The sequence below is a fragment of the Nicotiana tabacum genome, chromosome 9, assembly GCF_000715075.1.
Source record: "Nicotiana tabacum cultivar K326 chromosome 9, ASM71507v2, whole genome shotgun sequence".
NCBI lineage: Eukaryota > Viridiplantae > Streptophyta > Magnoliopsida > Solanales > Solanaceae > Nicotiana > Nicotiana tabacum.
The window spans coordinates 126,032,166-126,056,272 of NC_134088.1; the positions used below are offsets into that span (position 1 = coordinate 126,032,166).

The 24,107-nt window shown below is 37.4% G+C and overlaps 1 protein-coding gene across 2 annotated transcripts; it reads right to left on the reverse strand.

Annotated features, from left to right (window-relative positions):
- Window positions 1–3,951: 3,951 nt before the first annotated feature.
- On the reverse strand, window positions 3,952–12,295 carry LOC107826563 (uncharacterized). 2 transcript variants are annotated; one of them, XM_016653560.2, is made up of 9 exons: window positions 11,847–12,295; window positions 10,782–10,887; window positions 8,161–8,253; window positions 7,874–8,069; window positions 6,461–6,639; window positions 5,379–5,629; window positions 4,696–4,865; window positions 4,390–4,565; window positions 3,952–4,133 (listed from the first exon to the last, which is right to left on the reverse strand). In XM_016653560.2, the coding sequence occupies exons 1-8, from the start codon at window positions 12,196–12,198 to the stop codon at window positions 4,398–4,400; spliced, it is 1,515 nt and encodes a 504-aa protein (XP_016509046.1). In that variant the 5' UTR covers window positions 12,199–12,295; the 3' UTR covers window positions 3,952–4,133; window positions 4,390–4,397. The 2 variants fall into 2 exon arrangements, with proteins under 2 accessions (XP_016509046.1, XP_016509040.1); XM_016653554.2 differs by having other exon boundaries at window positions 3,952–4,565; window positions 11,847–12,294.
- Between the last annotated feature and the right edge of the window lie 11,812 nt (window positions 12,296–24,107).

The following is a 24,107-nucleotide window of genomic DNA, read 5'->3' on the forward strand; positions in this document are numbered from 1 at the left end:
ATTGTTATTGAGGGTCGACTAAATTTTATGCGTTCCGGGTCCGGTCACCCGGATACATGCAAATGGCGTGAGATGCATACGTAAAAATGAGAATCAGGCGAAATTCAGTTTTTATGGCCCCAAAATACCAAAAAACGATGAACGATCATGCCGAAGCGATGACTATTGTTCTTTGGGCTGTTTCTTATGTGCCGGCAAAATTTTAAACGATTCGTATCCGGTCGCCTAGATGCATGCACATGATGTGGTTATTAGCATACATAAATCTGGGAATGAGGCAAAATTTCTTTTTTATGCCCCAAAATGCCAAAAATTGAGGAATAAGCGATGATTATTGTTCCTTGGGTCGTTTTTGATGGGCCAAAATTTTTTAAGGCGATTTGGGTCCGATCGCCCAGATGCATGCAGATAGCGTGGGCTAGCACACGAAAATATGTGAATCGAGCGAAATTTCTTTTTAATGGCTAAAAACGCCAAAAAATGAGGAACGCTCATGGTGAAGCGATGACTATTGTTCCTTAGGTTATGATGGGAAAGAAAAATTTTAGGCGATTCAGGTCTGGTCTCCTAGATGCATGTACATGGAATGAGCTATAGTATACGAAAATTTGAGAATCAGGCGAAATTCCTTTTTTATGGCCCTAAAATGCCAAAAACCAAAAATGGTCATGGTAAAGAAATAAGTATTGTCCATATGCATTCAGATGGTGTGGGCTATTGCATACGAAAATCTGATAATTAGGCAAAATTTCTTTTTTAGGCCCCAAAATACCAAAAAATGAGGAACAGTCATGGAAAAGCAATGACTATTATTCCTTGGGTCGTTTTTGGTGGGTCGGCAAAATTTTAGACGATTTGGGTCCGGTCGGCCGGATGCATGCAGATGGCGCGAGCTGTTAGACACAAAAATCTGGGGATCGAGCGAAATTTCTTTTTTATGGCATCAAAACTCCAAACAAATGAGGAATAGTCATGGCGAAACAATGACTATTGTTCCTTGGGTCGTTTTTATGAGCCGGCAAAATTTTAGGCGATTCGGGTCCGGTCGCCCGGATACATCATACATGTAGATGGCATGAGTTATAGCACATGAAAATCTGGAAATCAGGCGGAATTCCTTTTTTATGGCCCCAAAACACCAAAAAATGAGGAATGATCATGGCGAAGCAATGGCTATTACTCCTTTTTTGTGGCAGCAAAAAGTCCATAAAATGAGGAACGATCATAGCGAAGCGATGACTATTGTTCTATAGGTGATTTTTGATGGGTCGATAAAATTTTAGGCGATTCAAGTACGGTCACCCGGATCCATGCATAGGGCGTGGGTTATAGCATACGAAAATCTGGGAACCAGGCGGAATTCTTTTTTTATAGCCCCAAAATACCAAAATATGAGGTATGGTCATGGAGAATCGATGACTATTGTTCTTTGGGTCATTTTTTTGGGCCGGCAAAATTTTAGGCGATTCGAGTCTGGTCGCCTGGATGCATGCAGATGGCGTGAGTTATAACACAAAAATTTTGGGAACCAGGCGGAATTCCTTTTTTGTGGCAGCAAAACGCCACAAAATGAGGAACGGTCATGGCGAAGCGATGACTATTGTTCCTTGGGTAATTTTTGATGTCCGATAAAATTTTAGGCGATTTGGGGTCCGATTGCCCAGATGCATGCATATAGCGTGGGGTATAGCACACAAAAATCTGGGCATCGGGCAAAATTGCTTTTTTATGGCACAAAACACTAAAAAAATGAGAAACGGGCCTGGCGAAACGATGAATATTGTTCCTCGGGTTATTTTTTATGGGTCAGCAAAATTTTAGGCGATTCGGGTCCGGTCGTCCAGATGCATGCATATGGCATGGGCTCTACTACACGAATATATGGGAATCAGGTGGAATTCCTTTTCTATAGCCCCATAATGCCAAAAATGAGAAACGGTCATTGCGAATCGATGACTATTGTTCTTTGGGTCATTTTTGAAGGGCCAACAAAATTTTAAGCGATTCGGGTCCGTTGCCCGGATGCATATAGATGGCGTGAGCTATAGCAAACGAAAATCTGAGAATCAGGCGGAATTCCTTTTTATGGCCCCAAAACATCAAAAAATAAGGAACGGTCATGGCGAAAAAATAACTATTGTTCCTTGGGTCATTTTTGATGTACTGGATAAATTTTAGGCAATTCGGTTCCGATCGTCGGGATGCATGCAGATGGCACACGCTATAACACACGAAAATATGGGAATATGGCAAAATTCCCTTTTTATTGGTCCTAAAATGCTAAAAATGAGGAACAGTCATGGCGCACGCTTGGGTCTTTTTGATGGGCCGATAAAATTTTAGGCTATTCGGGGCCGGTCGCCCAGATGCATGAAGATGGGGTTGGCTGTAACACACGAAAATCTGGGAATCAGGCGGAATTCCTTTTTGTTGGCCCCAAAACACCAAAAAACAAGAAGTGGTCATGGCGAAGCGATGATTATTTTTCCTTGGGTCCTTTGATGGGGTGACAAAATTTTAGGCAATTCGGGTCCGGTTGCCCGGATGCATGCAGATGGAATGGACTATATAGCAAATAAAAATCTGGGCATCGAGTTTATTCCTTTTTATGGCCCCAAAACGCTAAAAACGAGGAACGGTCGTGGCGAAGCGATGCCTATTGTTCCTTGGGTCTTTTTGATAGGCCGATAAAATTTTAGGCGATTTAGGTCCGAACGCCCGGATACATGCGCACATGAAAATCTAGGAATTGGATGAAATTCTTTTTTTTATGGCCCTAAGACTATATTAGTATTTCTCAATTTCACGAAAAGTATGATAAACTAAAAGTAACTAGATAAAATACCAATTAGCTAAAACAAAAGAAAATATTTTTGTAGTTTTATTTTTAAGATAAAAATAAAGCAAAAAGGTTTAAAATAGTCAAAATAGCAATATTAGACCTAAAACATACATCTAAACACTAAAATGTATACAAATTCAGGGAGAAATTACGTGTCTACAATGTGGTTTTTTTTTTCCTGTTATATTTGATTATCTTATTCTTTTAACTTAGGTGATTTATCTATAATTTAAATTATGTTATAAATAGAATAGTCCTTTTATAAATTTATTAAAGAATCAACCAATATTTTTTTATAAATGTTATTTTATATTATGTACATTAAGTATACCCTTAAGTTCACTCTATCTTTCTCCACTATGTATATAGTTTTCAGAGTTTTGATGCGTTAATAAAGCCCTTTAAATATTATAAAATAGATAATCTTTTAAGTAATAATAATATACTAGTATTAACAACAACAACAACAACAACAACAACAAAAAAATAATAATAATAATAATAATAATAATGATAATGATAATCATCATCTTAGTGGTCATGCTAGGCGCGGGTAGGCTCTAAGTGGCTGTGGTGGTAGGTTTCAAGTGACCGTGTTAGACGCAGATAGGCTCTAAGTGGTCGCGATTAGCGCGAGTAGATTTCAAATGGCCATGCTAGGCATGAGTAGGTTCGAAGCGGCAATTCTTGGCGCGGTTAGGTTCCAAATGATCGTGCTATGCTCGGATAGGTTCCAAGTGGCCGTGCTTAGCTCGACTAGGCTCTTGGTGACCGTGCTAGGTGTGGGTAAATTCCAAATAGTTGTGCTAGGCACAGATAGATTTCAAATGGCAATTGTAGGCGCGGTTAGGTTCAGTGCTAGGCTCCGGTAGGTTTCAAGTGCCGGTGCAAGGCGGGGTTAAGAAACTAACACACAACAAAAAGGGGGAAATACATAGTTATCAACGTTTACCGAGGTGTGGGTAAGCTGGCATGGACACTACGATCGTCCATCATATAGGTAGTCTCATCTTATCATCTGCCAGATATGAATTTAAAGAGTAACAATGCTATAATACATGACTAACCAAGCAAGCAAATTCTGGGAATGCAACAAGTGACAAGGCTGGTAATACAATCAGCTCCGATATCAACTTTCTTCTTCTTTATTTGAATAAGTAATCAGCTCCAATATCAACTATTACAAGGCAAATAATTAACTTTCAGTCTAACTATCCTTAGTCTCAAACTATTCTGCCAAACAAAATTGACTGCAACATCGGAGGTACCATCAATCTAGTAATTCTGGTTACTGCAATATCAAAAGACTGTGTAAGTTAGTGGAGCTTTTCAAGGGTTAAATGTGAAAAAAGCAAACTGCTCGACAATTCATCTTTCATCAAAACCAGTATCCATATATCTACTCATCATAGGCTACAACTTTTATCCTTCAAAATTGGAATGAAAGATGCTGCTGCATAGCCATCGGATGTGATACTTCAAAAATGAGGCAGATTATGGTGAATCAGACAACAAGAAAGTTCAGCTTTAAGTTACTGAAACGTTACCAGACATCTCAGGTGAACGGATAGAAATTAGAGAAAAGCAAACTTCCGAGCAATATGTAAGCTGCACAATATGTCCAAATAATGTATCCCCATCTCTTGCTAAGACAATGAGATGCCATGACATATGAACCAAACCAGTAGAGAGGAGGGCTGGCAGACAAGAATCGAGTTGAAACCTGTCAAAATGGTCGGAAGAGAGTCAGATTCAGTTCAATATTAGTTATCCCTCCATTTAGTACCGAAAGCTAGATAAATATACTCCTAGAAATGACCGTCACTTCAGAAAAGGGAAAGAGGCCAGCTGACCTGTACGTGCATGACAAAAAAAGCTGTTGCAGCCATGAACACAAGGTGTAAAATGAAGGGAACAATAGTAACTGGTTTAAATCCTGGATTCTCTGTTGCTTCATCTTCCGATGGCTGTATCACATAGTTCTCTTCTCCCACAGCTGGTTTCCGCCTTCTAAGAGAGTTGCCTATCACAAGTAAAAAAAATGAGCATTATCTTCACGTTTCAATACAAAATTCTGAAATCAAGTCCCATAGGAATGTGATGAAACATACTGCCAATCACTTTTATATGAGGAAGAGATGCAGTCATATTAATTCACAGATAACAATGGACATGCCATCACAAAGTGCATCAAGATGAACAAGGAGATCAACAGATGACGGATCAAAGCTTAGAAATTCAACTCGGAAGCAAACATTTGAAAGAAAGCATGGCTACAAGAAGAACTACGAGTGTGGGCAAGTGTATCTGAACTCTATGCATAACTGCAGGACATTCAAAAATGTTCAATCATAAGCAATGTACCATTTTTGTCTTACCAACTAGCAAATTAAGTAGTTCCCATGTACTAGACCAGGAAAATGATGACAAATCTTGAGTTGTAACCAGAAACACCAAAACCCGCCTTTCATACATGATAAAAACATACATCTTATGGAAAATGATTCAAAAAGCCAATTCATGTATCAAGCTATACCTTGCCCAGCATCAGATCGGTTTTCCACTGGAAAGCCAACACTCTTGGGTCCTGCACTTCTCCCCAGAGGAATGGATGAAGCAGCAAGTTCTTTATTAGGAGAGGATGCCCAAAACCCAAGTGAGACAAAAAACCCAGGCCACAGCTTCACATAATGTATGATTGTGCAGAAAGCAAGAGATAATATTGGGGACGCAAGAACAAAGTTTGGAATTTGTTTTACTTGAAAATACCTCAAGAAACCCACTCCCCTGAGACAGGAGAAACATCAAAGTTAGCCTCTCTTCTTGGCAGCAATCAGCACTGGGTTTAGATGAGGATACTGGCATTCTCCCTTCTTTTTTAAAAAACAAAAATCTACTCTCTTTATTCTTTATTTTTTCCTTTTTTGTGTCAAAAGCTGAAATAATGCCTGAGAATGAGATCAACAATGAAGCATTACTATCTTGGGATCACAAATCAGTTAAATGAACCTATTTCCTGTGACTAAGATCTGGCAACACAATGTGGAAATTTTTTGCAAAGCTACATCATAGGGAGGTGATCACGTTGCGACCGATCACCCATGGGAAATATCCCTTTCTAGAGAGATGTTCATTGATCTGGTCGTAGGGCCAACCAGACCCCCAACCAAAGTGGCATCCCACTTCAAATAGATTGCAAAAAGTTCAAATTGAAATAATACGTTAAGAATTTTTGCACAAAAATTAACAAAAAAGGGAAAGATTACAAAAGAATTTGATATAAATTGGTAAAAGCGGGAGATTGGACTGTGATGGGAAGATCAAGGTAGTTTTTAAACTTAGCCTTAAGGGTCTTTTAAGTTATTAATATAAAATATAGGGGCAAAGATGAGTCTAGACCTTGAGGAGAGGATCGGACAAAATTATTATTCTAGGGTATTAGGACTTTCTAGAAGTATAATTGAAAATTCTTCTGGTATTAGTCTTAAAAAGAAAAACAATCACACACCCAGCGTTTCAGCACATAAGATAAAAGTTACAATCTAATATCTACCAAGTCAAATTTAATGCTAAAGGGGCAAGTGAGAGTTTCAAAAGGTAGAAAAGATATCAACATACCAATAATGACTTTGAATATAGTTGTAGAGTAAAGGAAGTCTTGCTTTGCACCAAGGCCTCATTTCATCTGGAATCCCTCCCACACACATGTTGAAGTAACCATAGGCTTGAAAAGCAATAAAGGGGAAAACGATAAACAAGCTACGCAAAGCCCCAGAAATAAGAACCAGCAAGGCTGCCTGGCAACAAGTGGAGGATTTAATCCGAGCAATCTAAAACGACTAAAACATTCTCTTCAGCTATACACAATATTTGAAAAATTCTGAGACCCATTGACACTCAAACAGTTTAATAGCTCATAATCATGACAACTATGAAGAAATTATAACACAAGCCACTGAAAGCTAACTTATTCCCTTAGTCCCAATGTGTCTTTATCTATATTGGGAAGTCCCGAAACGTTAAAAGATTCTATTTTGATAAATTAATTTATACAACTCTCACAAATTTGAACAATTTATGTTCTTTTAACTAATCAAATTTAAGCCGGCTTTCTATCAAACTAACTGTTTTCTTTCATTAAACAATACCAATATAATATAAAAGTCAGACTAACAACTAAAACACCCATCTCCAGTTAAATAGTCTCACATAGTATGGCAAGGAGGTAGCTCTATAAGGAGCATGAGACTCCATAACAAATTTGCTCAACCACCATAAAGTTTACAAAACTGAGATGTAACAAGCATATTGGGGATAAGACAATTCAGAGCAAAAGAAGAAAACTAATTTATGAGAAGGAGAGGAATAGGACATGCAAGGCTTTTGAATTTAGACCAATTTGAGGGAGATAAAGGGAGATTTAAAGTGGGCAAAAACTTTTCTATACCATTAATTTTTTGGAATGTGGACCTTTTCTACAGTAATTTTTTTTATTGTAATGCAAAAGCATGTAGATAATAAGGTATAGATCTCAATATTAATTTCTTTCCTTTTGGTCCTTTGGCCAATAAAAAGTGCAAATTTGATATGCCTTACTCTCTACCTCTCTATATTTTTTTTATCTCGGATTAAAAGCCTCCAGGTCTCAGAGTTTGACCGTCTTGAGGTTACTAATAATAGTAACTACTTTAGAAACATGGCTCGGAAAGCATGATAGGCTCATCTTGTTTTCTTTCGAGGATAATCCATTAAGCAACCCAACCCCACTTGAGCCATCAGCCATGAATATATTTCATTACCACCCATGGCACACTAGGTTTAATAGCACTCCCTGAAGCTCCTTGGAAAGCAGTGTGCCAACTACGGTGTCCGTGAACTCACAGTAAATCTGTGCAACTCAGTTTAGTATAAGCCTCTCGCACTTCTTAATATAGTGAGATTCAATTTAAGAACAATCATAATATATTAGGCACTGATCCAGAAAGAAAAATGCATCGGTGAAAGGAAGAACAGAAACACAGCAAAACTTACACAAGCATGCTTCCTAACAAAAGCTGCTTCATAGGACCTATGCATTGTCTGGAAACAAATATAGCCAGCATTAAGCACCCCATTCGACCTTGCAAATCCAGAGAGAGCAAGCCAAAGGGTTGCAAAGTTATTCGAACCCCTCATGAGGAAATACAATCCTCCAATGGAACACAGGGCATACATACTCTCAGTATATCTGTTAACACGAAGCACAGAACATACTTATATGCGAGTCCTCATAATACGAGGTCAACGCAAGGCAAGGCAACGTAAGGAAGAAAAATTACATTGATGAGTAAAATATGGAAGCGGGATTAAGGCAAAACAATATAGAAGCTCTCAATGCCACCTCCGAGTCCTTCAAGATGATAACTGAGAGCCTGTGAACCAATAACATATATACAATAAGCAGATTAGGATAAAGGAAATAAGTACCTTCACAAATGTCCAAAGACAATGTGAATCCAATGAATTATGTGAGCATGTATATGAAATATCGTGATGAATATGTACGTATCACTTCTGTAGTATGTGTAAACTGAGTGAAGAATGAATCTCCAAAAGATGACTCTTGGTATCATAAGCTAAATCTTCTCACACCAGAATAAGCTGTTATCAAGGACCAGTTTAGGGGAGCACTGTGTTGAATTTTCAACAAAAAGCCTACTAAAGTGGAGCTAAAGACGGCCATTACGAAGAAAAACCACAAAACTAATTCAACCACAGATCTGACAATGTATAAAACATATACCTGTTAATCGGGCCGGGCTGACCTGTTTACAACCCGATTCAGCCCGGTACTATAGCATTGGGGCAGGCTGGGACGGGTTTCAAACGAACAGTTTTTTCATACCGGTGCACCGGAACCCGCTAAGCCCGCTAAGCCGTTAACGGGGTTTTAACGGGCTACAGCCTGGTTCAACCCGGTATCAAGGAGATAATAGAAGTGCTAGATTACATGCATTTAAAGAAAAATGTCTACACTATGGACTAAAACCAAGACTCATGCCTGAAGAAATAGTTACTAGGTGGAATTATACTTATTTATTCTTAAAATGTTGTTATAAATATAGAATGCCTATAACTGAAGTTGCTAATTCTCATTGTACCGATCCTAGCCGTTTGTTAACATCTAGAACTTGGGATGTCATTGAAGATGTTGCAAAATCTGTACAAAAATTTTATGTGGCTACACTTGAGTTTTCTGGAGCTTATTATCCTACTATTGCAAATGGTTTAGTTCATATTGCTGAAATTTCTCTTTTACTACATAATTTGAAAAAGAAAGAAGGATATGCTTCTGTTGTTGAATCTATGCTAGATAAGTTTAAAAAATATGTCTACCCAATTCCCCCTATTTACCTAATTGGTGCTATTTTAAACCCTTCTATCAAAATGGCCACTTGTCACCAATTAATCATTGCTTTATATTCTTATATGGATATTGGACCAACTGAAACTCCTGATATTGACACTTGTATTTCTGATCTACACAAACATTTAGAAACATTATATAATTATTATGCTAACATTGTTGATGCTTCTTCTGCTGTAGATGCAAATATTCCTTCAAGTTCAGTTTCTGATGTATTATTTCTTATTTTTTATAATTGTTGTAAACTTTTAATTTGCAAGTTCAAAAATTAAAAAATCAAAAAAGAACTTGCAACTTAATTTGAAGTATTATATATTATTCAATAAAAATATCAAATGAAAGCCTTCGGAGCTTGATCCTTACATATTGCCTATTGGTCTTATTAAATAATTTTTTGTAGCCACTTACTTTCAAATTTCAATTTTAAAACTTTAAAATTCAATTTTCAAATTTAAAACTTTAAACTTCAAAGTTTAATTCTAAGCCTTAAAAGTTTGCAAACACTTAAGTATCAATAACATTGAATAAGAAAAACAAAATTAACTTTAAAAAAAAAAAACCCCGCCCGGTCCAGCCCGCTAAGCCCGAACTCGGACGGACCAAAAAAACCTGAAAAAGTACAACCCGCTAACAGCCCGCTAACAACCGAAACGTTAAACGGACGGGCTGGTTTTTTTTTTGTGTACAACATGTCACAACCCGCCCGTTAAACACCTCTAATAAAACCACAACAGAAGCATGAGATTGCCCTATTTTTGTGCAAATATTTTTTTTTTTTTTTTTTTGATGACCGAGAAATCCGTCTGGGGCCGATCCTTTGGACCAACCGCAGCCTTCGAAACTCGGTGGATAATGAGCCCGCCCCTCTACCCTTCTCCACTTAATTTTTGTGCAAATTCTAGAAAAGTGATCCCACATTTACCTTTTGATTACGAAAACATGTCTAAATGTGTGACCAGATGGTAGTTACCAGCAGATACTAATCCGCCCGAAGAAATGGGAATTGGGTCTTGTAATCCCCCGAAAAGAGACAATAAGGAATCAGGACCTTTTTTTAGTTGAAAGGTAAGTAAGTAACATACTAAGTATTTAACACTTATATTTCCAAATGCTTTGCTTTACAATTTGGAAGCAACTTATGTTCAAAACTAACTTGTTTTTGAAATGGAATGTTCAAAAACTAACTCAACTCAACATAGATCATTTATGTGTCGTTTTGTAGTGTTTAACTTCATGATTACTCTCAATCCATCAATCATCTATTCCCAATCCTAAATTAGTTGAGATGTCGCGGCATTGAATGCCTCTATAGATCAGAAAAAGACAAAAAGGAACATATTTTCATAGAGAAGTAGTACTTACTCAAAATAAATGAGCGAAGCTGCAAGTTTCTTAGACATGTTTAAAAACCTTAAAACCATAATGGATTATAAAGCTTATAAAAAGAGCAACCCCTATTAACATGTATATGTGTTTACTTAGCATCTATTAATTGAATAGCTAAACAAGAAACTATCCAGCGTAGGGCATTACCTGTAAAGATAAAAAGCAGCCAAAACAAAAGCGAAGTTATTAAGCACATAGCCAGACATCCCGAGAACAGCTCTTTGTCCGATAAAAGGTATCAATGGGGCAAATACTGCAAAAACAAACATTTGATAACTTCTTCAATCTATAAAGCACCAATTAAGAAGAAAAAGAATGGTAACTTTTCCCCAAAACGAGAAAATGAAAAGTACCTGCACGATGAGCATCATTCTTATAGAGCAAGATACATTTTTTGAAGCATGACATGTAACAGATCAGTGATTTCACGTTTATCTACATCTATTCTATAAAATGACAATCCTGTCACTTACACAGTCTCTCATATATACCATCGACATGTAACGGAACAGTTATTTCGCGCTTATCTATATTTATACTCAGAGATGGATCCAAGATTTAAACTCTCTGGGTTGCAAGTTGCAACCTTTAAGGTATTTTTTTTTTTTTTGAGAAAGATTCAGCCTTTAAGGTTCTTAGCATTGAACCCATCATATTTTTAAAGTTAATGAGTTCATATCTATTATTTGTTGTAGCTTTAGTGGATTTTTACACATAAATTTATGCTCCTTAGAAAATACTGGGTTCAGATGAAGCCGATACTCCTATACAGCATCCGCCCCTGTCTATACTACAAAATGCCAACCCTGTATTTCCCATAGTCTCTCTTAGAGCCAGTTTGGGAGTGCGGCTGCTTTTCGGGAAGTACTTTTTTAAGTGCTTCAAAAAATGTAATTTTAAAAAGTTATATTAAGCACTTCAATAAGTATTTGGTGCAATTAGCTTATGAAGCATCTAAAGTTTTTGCTTTCACAAATTAACCATAAGTACACATTTTTTATGCTTCAATTTGATAACAAATGCAAATTGCCTTTTGGAACATCCCCTAAAATTTAAGTCAGAAAGCTCCTAATTTTGTCATTGGCAACTTCTATTTAACACAAAACAATTTAATACTCCATTTTTTGTACAGTGAAATACATGCATAGAATATGTAATTATTAATCCACAAAATAGCGTCATAAAATTCAAATAAATAAAAAAGAAGATAACCTGTTCGCGAAAGCAAGGAAATGCAAATCGGAAGCAAAGGCAAAAAAGCATATGTCTGTTCATATTCATATCCACACTGCGCTATTCGAACGAAGTACACACTATCCCAAACAATGCTATCCTCGATCGCCGATGCTAATCGCGGGAAGTGAGCCGGCTCTGAACCGGATTCCGAACCGGATTCCGAATCAGGGAGGCAGCTAGGATTTATCGAAGCGGAGGTGTCGTAAGGGCTGAGCAGTGATCGCCAGAGAAGTATTAAGGAGATTAAAATGAGTCTCGAAAATACGGCGTATTTGAGAACGAGGTGAGTGTGGTGATGGTTGAGATCGCCGGAGGATTTCCCGGTCATTTTCCCGGCGGTTATCGGCGGCGTTGTGCGTAGGAGAATTTAGGACGCCAAATTTTGTACACTTAGAAAGGAAAGAGATAAAAGTAATTAGTGTAGTAAATGTTATTAGTAGTAATATTTTTCATATTTGGCATATTTATCTAAGGGCCCACCAGTTACGTTTCCCACATAGGATATTCAGTAATAACTTCTTTTTTAAATAGAACTAGATTAGATAGAAAACTTTCTTAATATTATATACTGTGGATGTTCATTAAATGCTCTATCCCATTGAAATTTATCTACGACCATATGATGCGAGGTAGGTTGCAAGCAATTAATGAAATGACTTGCACTAGCTTCTTATTAAATATGCAGATTGCGAGTAACTTATGCAAACAGCTTACAAGCAGCTCAAGAAAAAGACTCGCAGCTGCTTCCTAAGAAGCCTTACAACTGCTTCCTGAAAAACCTCAGAATTGCTTCCTTTCTTCTATAAATTGAGGAGATTTCAGTTTAATATGTAGATTAGTTTGAAGTTGAATAATATATCAATCTCTCTATGCTTGTTTTCAGTTTATTTATTTTATAATTTTTATTTTATAACACGTTATCAGCATGATAGTCTAACCAACTTAGTTCATTCAGAGCATTATGCAAAAAAAACTATGTCCTTGGGGTGGTGAACAGTACGTTGATTTTGTTAATTTTCAACTCTACGAAGAGATGAAATCCTTATGCTGTCGTTTCTCAAAGATGAGGCTTATTAATTTATAATTTTAATTTTGTTTCTTTCATGAGCTTGAAAAATTATGTTTATTATCTATGTCCATCACGTGCTAATTCTAAGTAACTAGTGATGCAGGACTTGCCGTTATATTGTGATTTGAAATACAAATTCGAAGGCTAAGAAGACAATGGTATATTAAATCAACGCTTGCTATGCTACGTGCTTCTGCATACGTATTAGCATATAACAACTATTTTTTTATATATACTTGTTTTCATCATGCTGTCATCTCCATAAAAGATTACAAAGTGGATAACATTGTTAGGTCCACTTAAACTCCAGCAGAGTTCGCAGGAAATATACAACCACCAAAAGTGGCTATGTTTCGTATATCTTATTGTAATTAATTTTTATTAACCACCACAAGTGATATATGCCTATGCCCACTAGAAGTTATAATTTAGGCTTGTTATGATTTCAATAGAAGATAAGTTAGAGAAAAATCCTCTATATTATATGCATGCCTCGATTTGCTTCTGAAGTAGCATTATTTTAAAAGAGGTTCTAAGCCATCACAGTTTGATATGGTTAATGCACGTTCAGATAATTATGTTCCATTTCCTGAAGGATGAGAACTTTTGATAAATATTAATCTATTCTCTGAAGTGAATGTGACAATATTAATAAAGCTCGTAAATATGAACATGCTCTTGATGTAAATATATTACAATTCACCTCCAGAAGAGGTAATACGATTGAGAGAATATATACTCAATATTTTAAATTTCAAATTTGCCCCTGAAGTATGAAACAATTTAAATTTTCTCATAAAGCAGGAAAATATTATGAAACACTGTCTTTCTGTGCTTAAACATAATAATGAGCTATTCAAAGTTATTATTAAAGCACATTTTTATTTTCTGGAGTGAATAAAGAAATACCACAACTCACCTCCTGAAGAGGTAGAATACTTTCTTTAATAACCACATTGATATAAGTCCCCTCCTCATAATTGGTTCGGGATCAGAAATCAAATATTTTTATTATCTATCACAACACACAAAGATAGGTTCCCCAAAGAAAATTGCGGATATATGTTAGTTTTTCTAACATTAGGAGGATGGAATAAACAGCTGAAAAATATGTTATATAAATTGAATTATTATTAGTATGATCCTCATTTAGAAGATAATTCAAGTCAAATACCAAATGCATTTATTGATCCAAATTTAAATATTATATTTCGGCTGTTAATTAAAATTAAAGTCCCTAAAGGATAGAGTTTACCACACGTATAAAGCGTGGTAGACCAATTGGTTCCAAATGTAATAATCTTTGAAAAATGATAGGAGCAAATGATCAAAATGTTCATAATAAGGAGGAAATAAGCTCTAGAAAAGCCCACGACATAACATTTCATGAAACCCCAGAAGAAGTTCAAATACCTAAAAATAAAGAAAGTGATGAGATCTCAACAAGTTATGTCGCTTGCGAACCGATACAAAATGATCGTTAACGATATATTTGATACAATATAGTGCACAAAATTATAAAAGATTGTGGGATTGGACCTATAGTCTAGACACCTGAAGATATCATGCTATTTAAATACAAGTCATAACCTATATAACTCATTTGATTAAATCTACATGAAAATCCCTGAAGGATTTAAAATGCCAAAAGCACATTCAAAATCTTGAGAAATGTGTTCAATCATATTACAAAGATCTTTGTACGGTTTAAAGCAATTAGGTTTCATGTGGTATAATCGGCTTAGTGAATATTTGATGAATGAAGGTTACATAAATGATGTTATTTGTCAAGATATTTTATTAAGAAAATAGTATCAGAATTTGTTATACTTGTTTATATTGATGACATAAATCTTGTTGGAACTCTAGAAGAGCTCCAAAAGGCAATTGAATATCTTAAGAACGAATTTGAGATGAAAGGTCGTGGAAAGGCAAAATTTTGTCTTGGTCTGCAAATTAAATATTTATCAGACATGATCTTTATCGATCAATGTGCATATAAAGAAAGAGTCTTAAAATGCTTTTACATGAATAAAGCGCACCCATTGAGTACACCAATGATTGTTCGATCACTTGAAGTGAATAAGGATCCATTCCGTTCTCTAGAAGAGGATGAGCAACTCCTTGGTCCTGAAATACCCCATCTCAGTGCAATTGGTGCACTTATATATCTTGCTAATACTTCAAGGCCTGACATAACATTTTCTGTTAATTTTCTAGTAAGATATAACTCTTCTCCTACACGGAAACATTGGAACAAGATTAAGCATATATTGTAATATTTAAAGGGAACTCTTGATATGGTTTGTTTTATGCTAACAATGATAGTGCAGATCTTGTTAGTTATGCAGATGCAGGTTATTTATCTGATTCCCATAAAACTCGATCTCAAATCGGGTACATATTTACATGTGGATGTACTCTCATATCATGGCGCTCTACAAAGCAATCTGTTGTTGCTCCTTCTTCAAATTATGCTGAGATACTAGCTATTCATGAAGCAAGTAGGGAATGCGTATGGTTGAGATCAGTGACTCATTTTATTCGAGAAAAATATGGCTTGAAATGTGATAAAAGACCCACAATTTTATACGAAGATAAAGTTGCATGCATAGCCCACTGATCCGACAGATTTATTCACTAAATCTTTGCCAACTTCAACTTTTGAGAAGATGGTATATAAGATTAGAATTTGGAGACTCAAATATTTGAAACAAGGTTTTTATCAGGGGGAGTAAAATATGCGTTGTACTCTTTTTCCCTTACTAATATTTTTTCCACAAGGTTTTCTTGTAAGGTTTTTAGTGAGATAGCTAGCAATGCGTATTACTAAATATGTGTACTCTTTTTCCTTCACTAGGATTTTTTCTAGTAAGGTTTTAACGAGGCACATTATCTTTTAATGAACATCCGAGAGAGAGTGTTATAAAAATATTATATTGTGGATGTTCATTTAATACGCCGCTGTAGATAATCTTCCTGAAGAAGATTACCCATTTAGTACTCTATTGAAGTTTATCTACAATCAGCTAATACAAGCAGGTTGCAAGCAACTAATGAAATGACTTGCAACAACTTCTTATTAAACAGACAAGTTGCGAGCAGTTCATTCAGACAGCTTACAAGCAGCTCAAGAAAAAGTTTCACAGTTGCTTCATAAAAAGCCTTGTAGCTGCTTCCTGAAAAGTCTCGCAACTGTTTCCTTTCTTCTATAAATTGAGAAGATTTCAGTTTATTATGTAGATTAGTTTGAAGTTGAATAATATATCAATCTCTCTCTATACTTGTCTTCGATTTATTTACTTTACAATTTTTATTTTATAACACTTTTTTACTTTACTTTTTTGTGTAGTAATTTATAGGGAGCCAGGAAAGTCCATAAGCAACGACTTTGAACTCGTGAAACCAGCCATAGTTTGAGTTGATAATATATTAATTGTTATAGTTTTGGGCAAGCAATTTCCGAAAACCAAGATTGATTCATGAATTAAAAAGATTCATGTATTTGAGATGAACTTAGTTTATTTATCTTGTACTTCTTGGATATATCTTAATTTTCTCGTCATCTCTCTGTAACTGAAGATCCTTGCAGAAACAGAAATTAACGAAAAACATATATGGATTTTGAACCATAGAGTGCAGTTGTGTAAAGGATTTCATGCATAATCAAATAATATAATCAATGCAAAATGACATTGTAATACGTAAACTATTTCAAAGACAGTCAATAGAAAAAATATAGCTTGTCTTATAGTATAACTTATCATGGTATTAAGCCAGATTTTATATTTTTTATCACTTCTCCTATACGACCTTCTAATTCTTGAGCAATATTGTCCAACTAATATTGTCCAACTCTTCATGAGGCTGATGATTCCCATACCAATTCATGATCAACAAGTAGCAGATGCAAAAGTTAAGGTAGGTAGGAACTATTAACATTTCATAATACTTTTCCAAACGACTTGTGTTTATTTCTTCCTTAAACTAGGGTCTGAATATAAGGACGCATATGACAGTCAAGAATTTGCGAATGCCAAGGACAAGTTCGCTCAACTCTGGACCATACTGATTCAACGACTTAGAAACTTGAGATTCAAAGAATCTTGAAGTCCACTGTCAGCAAATCCATTCATAAGGCCAACAAAGAAAAATTGAGGTGTTAACCAAAAACAGTAATAGGGTCAACGTAAATTTCAATTTTAATCTCGACCCTTTTTATCTCCACATGACGAAGCCTGTAAACTTCAATCCTCCAAGCGGTAACACAACATATTACAGAGCATAACATTTCGAGACTAATTCTGTTCAGCAAAGGACGTCGTGCATTTCGTTTGTTGTCAGGCGGAGGCATTATCCTGGGTACAACTGAACTTGTGAATGTCATGACAATAACAAACACAACTATTGTCATGACCATCCATGTAGTTAGCTTGTTAAAAAAAAGAAGGTGGTTGCTATATCTCCTACAAGACTGTATACAAGAAACGTTGACTACAATGGAATCATCTTTACCAAGTGTTTCACTTCCCTCACTTTTGTTGCCTTAAAAGGTTTATATATTTCTTGCTCCATAGATAAGTGGGGATTTTGACTACTTATTAGCGCCTTTTAACTTTTGTTTTAGTCTAAAAGCATTGAATTATGTTCCCGGAACTAATGAAATTGTACAAAATTGCAGGAATGCTCGAAGTTGGGCTCCTAAGATGAAATCCGATTCAAAGAGGAGTAGTCCAAGCACAAGGCAACAAAGATCACAGAGGCACACAATGTGCGGTCTGCAGAAGAAATTGTGGACTGCAGAATTCCACCTGCGGCCGTAAACAAAGAAGGAAAACTCAGCAAACATTTGCATAAATTGCGGACCGCACATGAATTATGCGGCCGCAAAAGCTGGGCTAGGATTCAAGATCAGAGGGTATGCAAATTTTCAAGTCCTGAGTCTCTGTGAATTGCGGACCGCACAAAAATTGTGCGGCCACAGAAGAAGTGCCTTGCGGCCGCATACCTAATTATGCAGACCGCAGAAGATTGGCTTGTGACCGCAGACCTAATTGTGTGGACCCCAGAAGACTGCTTCGCGCCCGCAGTTCAGAAATGTGCGGTCGCAAAACTCCACTTCCTGCCAAGATGAAGAAATCTGCGGACCGCACATGGAATTGTGCGGCTGTAGAACTTCCCGAGGGGCATTTTTGTTCGAGATTTTCAGACTTGTATAAATAGAAGAGTTTCACGAATATATGTTAAGTTTTGAACATCAACAATCACTGTAGCCGTTTTTCTTTTCCATTTTTAGAAGTTTACTTTTCTTTGGTGTATTTTACAATAGATGTAGTCATTTTAATCTTGAATTATGAGTTTAATTAGTCTTTCTTTTTCATTTTCTTCAACCCCAAGTATGAGTAGCTAGATTTTTACTAGGGTTGTGACCCAACCCTAGTAGGTAAACCTTATGGGTATTTAATTATTGCTTGTTTATGATTGAGTGTTTATTATTTAGCTTAGTTCATGCTTCATTTTGAGGAATAATGGTTGCAAACATTAGTTCATGCCTATTTGACTTAGTCTCTTCTTGAGAAAGAGAGACCTAGTCTACGATAACTTGGCTAACAAGGAATTGGGTCAATTGAGAGATTGATTTACCCAATTAAAGGGTTCAACCTAAAGATAGTAATAACTCGACTTGAGCTTTTATCAACTGTTTTGTGTGATACCCATTTGGTCTTGAGAAAACCGAATTGGGCAAAACCACTCTCTCACCTAGAGGTATTGAGTGGGTAATTTAAAGTTGATAGCTATAATACCCCCCAGTCAACAGAACAAGCATTAAAGTCTTTATCCCATTAGGCAAACACCTAGGTAATGGTCACAGCCCTAGGCTTTTTATCAATTTGAAAAACCCCAAAAATAGTTATCTCTAGTTTTCTTTCTTTATTTGGCAATCAATAGAGTAAAATTAGAAATAGAAAGCCATTCTTTTTGTGAAAGTGCAATCTCGATAATTCAATCACGCACATTGAAATATATACCCCTAACTCCCATCTTAGCTCCCTGTGGATTCGACCCCGACTCTTAGGTGGGTTTCTATAATTACAAACGATCATTTCATACTTCTTTTGAGGTGTGCATTTGGACGCGATCAATTTTTGGCGCCGTTGCCGGGGAGTTTAAAACCGTGTTAGCTAATATATTCGGGTGTATTTTTGGAGTATCTTCTTTTCCTTCTGTGTTACTAACTTGTTTGAAAAATTGTAGGTACAACCATGGCAAACAATGAGCTCAAAAATATTGCTTTGGGGGATGTGGAATTTGAAGATGACCAAGTGGATGAGGTTCCTCTTGAACCTTAAGCTAATAGAAGAGGCCGGGTGTCTCATGACAATGTGCCCATCCCACCCCCACCTCCACCACGAGCGGCTCCACACCGGGTGTTATCCAATGAAGGATATGCAAGTACAATAGTCCCTCCCCGTATTCGAGCGGGCAATTTCTAATCACCAACGTGATTCTCACTTTGCTAGAGCAATGAGGTTTCTTCACCGGTGCTCCAAGTCAAAATGCATACAAACATTTGAAAGGGTTTGTGGACACTTGTTGGTGGAGCAAGCAAACAAATATCTCCTTGGATGCATTGAGGCTACTGCCTTTTCCTTTCTATCTACGGGGGAAAGCTTTAGATTGGTTGGAACGTTTGCCGAACCATTCTATTCACACTTGGGATGAGTTGGCGAAAAAGTTTATTTCAAAGTTTTTCTCTCTGGGGCACATGGCTACACTTCGGGATGAGATTTTGGCATTTAAGCAAGAGCCCAATGAACCACTACACGAGATATGAAAGCGGTATAGAACAATGGTCAAGGAATGTCCCAACAACGATATGACAGAAAACATGATTCAACAAATTTTCTATCGTAGGATTAACACGACCAACTAATATGTGGTGAATCAACTTACCGGTGGAAATTTTATGACTACACCTTATTGCGGAGGCGTGTGAGATTTTAGATGAAATGGTGGAAACATCATTGGCGTGGCAATCCCGGGCTAATGTTCCATAAGGTGATCCCAACGTAATCCACCTTCACAAAGAGTTGCATGACCATGGGTAAGCCATAGCCGAATTGACTATCACCATGAATCAACTATAAAAGGCTCAACTTCAACAAGTGCAACATCCTAAGCAAGTCAATGCCATGGAGGGAGTGAACATGATGGTGAACAAAAGAAGGACCAAGGGTCTGCAAGTGCAACATCGAGTGGAAATTTATATGCAAGAAGATAATGGGTTTGATCAAGACGATTCTTACAATGAACAAGAGGATGAGGTGCAATATGTGAACAACTTTCAAGGGCAACGAAACAATTTTCAAGGCCCAAATCAACAATGGCGACCTCAAAATAATCAAGACAATTGGAATTCTAACAACCAAGGTAATTGGAGTAGTGGAAACAATAAAGGGAATTGGCATAACAACAATCAAAGAAATTGCGGGAGGGGGGGGGTAATAATCAAGGCGGATGGAACAATAACCAAGGCAATCTGGGGTAGGGTTTTCAAAGGCCCCCGATGTATCAACAACCGAACAACTCGCCTCCTTATCCTTCTAATGATCCTAGTTCTTCAACCAATGAGATGGGACGTATTAAGAACATGTGCAAGCTAATGATGGAAAAGAATGTCGATTTGGATACCCAACTTGCCTCACACAACACATTGATCCGCAACTTAGAAGTTCAAATGGGGCAAATCTCTCAAGCTCTCAATTCTCGTCCTAAGGGGGCACTGCCAAGTAACACGGTGGTGAACCCAAAGGGTGGGAATAATACGGGGTATGCCATGGCCGTTACTACAAGAAGTGGAAGAGGTGAGAATGCACCTACCTCAAGTCAAAAGCAAATTGTGGATGATGAGCAAGTGGTACAAGAAGAAGAGGTTCCGAACGATGTGGTGCAAACAAATGATAAAATTAGGATTGATATTGATGATAGTGTGGAAGAGACTCAAGAGGAGGTAAACCTGTCTAGGGATCACGTTATTGACATACCGAAACCGATAGTGCAAAATGCTAAGGCACCATTGCCTAAGCCTCCATCTCCATATCCTCAAAGACCTGCCCAACAAAATGGCGAGAATCAATTCAAAAAGTTCATTCAAATGATGAAGAGTCTCTCAATCAATGTTCCATTAGTTGAAGCTTTGGAATAAATGCCCGATTATGCAAAGTTTATGAAGGATCTTGTGACAAAGAAGCGGTCAATAAATTTTGAAACTATTAAGGTCACTCATCAGGTGAGTGCAATTGTGCAATCAATGGCTCCTAAATTGAAAGATCCCAATGCTTTCACAATTCCTTGTACAATTGGAAGTGCCGAGTTTGCTAAAGCTCTTTGTGATCTTGGGGCAAGTATCAATTTGATGCGATATTTGGTTTTTAAGACTTTGGTAATTGGGCAACCAAGACCCACCTCTATGAGATTGCAAATGGTCGATCGTACCATGAAGAGACCTTTGGGAGTGATTGAAGATGTCTTGGTCCGTATTGATAAATTCATTCTTCCGACATATTTTGTCATTCTAGATTGTGAAGTTGATTATGAGGTGTCGATTATTCTTGAAAGACCTTTCCTTTCTACGAGGAAGGCTCTTTATGATGTTGAAGCTGAAGAACTCACCTCCGAGTGGGTGTTGAAAAAGTGGTTTTCCATGTGTGTAAATCTATGCGACAACCAAATAGTAATGAGGTGTGTTCTTTTGTGGACTTGGTGACCGATGTTATTGTTGATGATACAAGTGCCACAATCAATGTTGGTGATATGTTGGAGGCCGTCTTGCTCAATTTTGATGATGATGAGATGGATGGCTTCATGGAATGTGTGAACTCTTTACAAGGAATGAGGTCGTACAATTATGCACCCCGAAAATTATCCATGGATCTTGAAAATAGGAAAATTCCTAAAGCCTTCCATTGAAGAGCCTCCTACCTTGGAGTTGAAGTCATTGCCTCCACATCTTCGATATGAATTTCTTGACCCTGTTCTACTTTACCGGTTATTCTTTCCTCTTGTTTAACTAACGTGCAGGTAGATTCTATATTGGCGGTGCTACAAAAGAGGAAGAAGTCTATTGGATGGACATTGGCGAATATTCGGGGGATAAGCCCCGCATTTTGCATGCATAAGATTAACTTGGATGAAGGTGCCAAACCATCTATTGAACATCAACGGAGATTAAATGAGGCTATGCAAGAAGTTGTCAAAAAGGAGATTATCAAGTGGTTGGATGCCGGGGTTGTCTACCCCATTTTCGATAGTTCATGGACTTCTCCGGTTCAATGTGTACCAAAGAAGGGGGCATGGCGGTGGTCACCAATGAAAAGAATGAGTTGATTCCTACAAGAACGATGACCGATTGGAGAGTGTGTATGGACTATCGCAAGCTCAACAAAGTCACAAGGAAAGATCATTCCACTTCCCTTCCTTGACCAAATGCTTGATAGGTTGGCCGGTTGTGCTTTCTATTGCTTCCTTGATGAGTATTCGATCTACAACCAAATCCTTATTGCTCCGGAGGATTAAGAGAAAACAACCTTTACATTCCCCTATGGTACTTTCACCTTCAAGCGGATGCCATTTGGTTTGTTTAATGCACCGACGACTTTTCAAAGGTGTATGATGGCTATCTTCACGGACATAGTGGAGGACTACCTTGAAGTTTTCATGGATTACTTCTCGGTGGTTGGGGATTCTTTTGATGATTGTCTTGCAAATTTAGATAAAGTGTTGGCAAGATGTGAAGAAACGAATTTGGTGCTCAATTGGGAGAAATGTCATTTCATGGTCGAGGAAGGCATTATACTTGGCCACAAAATCTCAAAGAATGGAATTGAAGTTGACAAGTCAAAGATTGAGGTGATTTCTAAACTTCCACCTCTGACTTCAGTGAAAGGTGTGCGGAGTTTCTTAGGCCACGTGGGGTTTTACCGGCGTTTCATCAAATATTTCTCTAAGGTGGTGAACCCATTGTGAAAACTTCTTAATAAAGATGCTAAGTTTAACTTCAATGATGATTGCATGAGAGCCTTTGAATTGTTAAAGTTCAAGTTGACAACCACTCCCATCATCACCGCTCCAAATTGGAGTGTCCCCTTTGAGCTCACGTGTGATGCTAGTGACTTAGCGGTTGGGGCTGTTTTGGGACAACGCATCAACAAGATTTTTCATCCGGTCTACGATGCTAGTAAGAGCTCCTTGCCATTGTGTTTGCAATTGAGAAGTTCCGCCCGTACTTGATGGGTGCAAAAGTCATTGTCCATACGGATCATGCGGTACTTCGTTATCTTATGAGCAAGAAATAATCCAAAGCTCAGTTGATGAGATGGGTGCTTTTATTGCAAGAGTTTGATATTGACATCCAAGATAGAAAAGGGAGTGAAAATCAAGTGGCGGACCACTTGTCTCGTTTGGAGGAGGAGGGGAGGCCGCATGATGGCCTTGAAATCAATGACTCCTTCCTCGATGAGCAACTCTTAGCTATTTCAATGAAAGAGGTTCTATGGTTCGCGGATCTAGCAAATTTCCTTGTGTGTGGAATCATTCAGGATGAGTTCTCTTCAAACCAAAGGAAGAAGCTCAAGCGGGATTGTCAAGATTATTATTGAGATGAACCATACCTTTTCCGAATTTGCACGGATGGGGTGATTACAAGATGTGTACCGGAAGAAGAGCAAGGTGAAATTCTTGGGGCTTGTTATTCTTCACCATATGGTGGTCACCATGGTGGAGCAAGAACGACGACCAAAGTTCAAAGTTGTGGTTTCTATTGGCCAACTCTTTACAATGATGCAAGTGATGTAGTGAAAAGATGTGATGAATATCAATGGGCCGGTGGAATCTCAAAAAATAAAATAAAATACCTCTCACTACCATTTTGGAGATTGATATTTTTGATGTGTGGGGTATTGACTTCATGGGTCCTTTTGTGAGTTCTTGTGAAAATACCTACATCTTGATTGCAGTTGATTATGTGTATAAATGGGTTGAGGTCGTTGCTCTATCCAACAATGAGGCGAGAAGTGTGGTGATGTTCTTGAAGAAGAATATTTTCACAAGGTTTGGCATTCCGCGGGCTATCATAAGCGATGAGGGTTCGCATTTTTGCAACAAGGCTT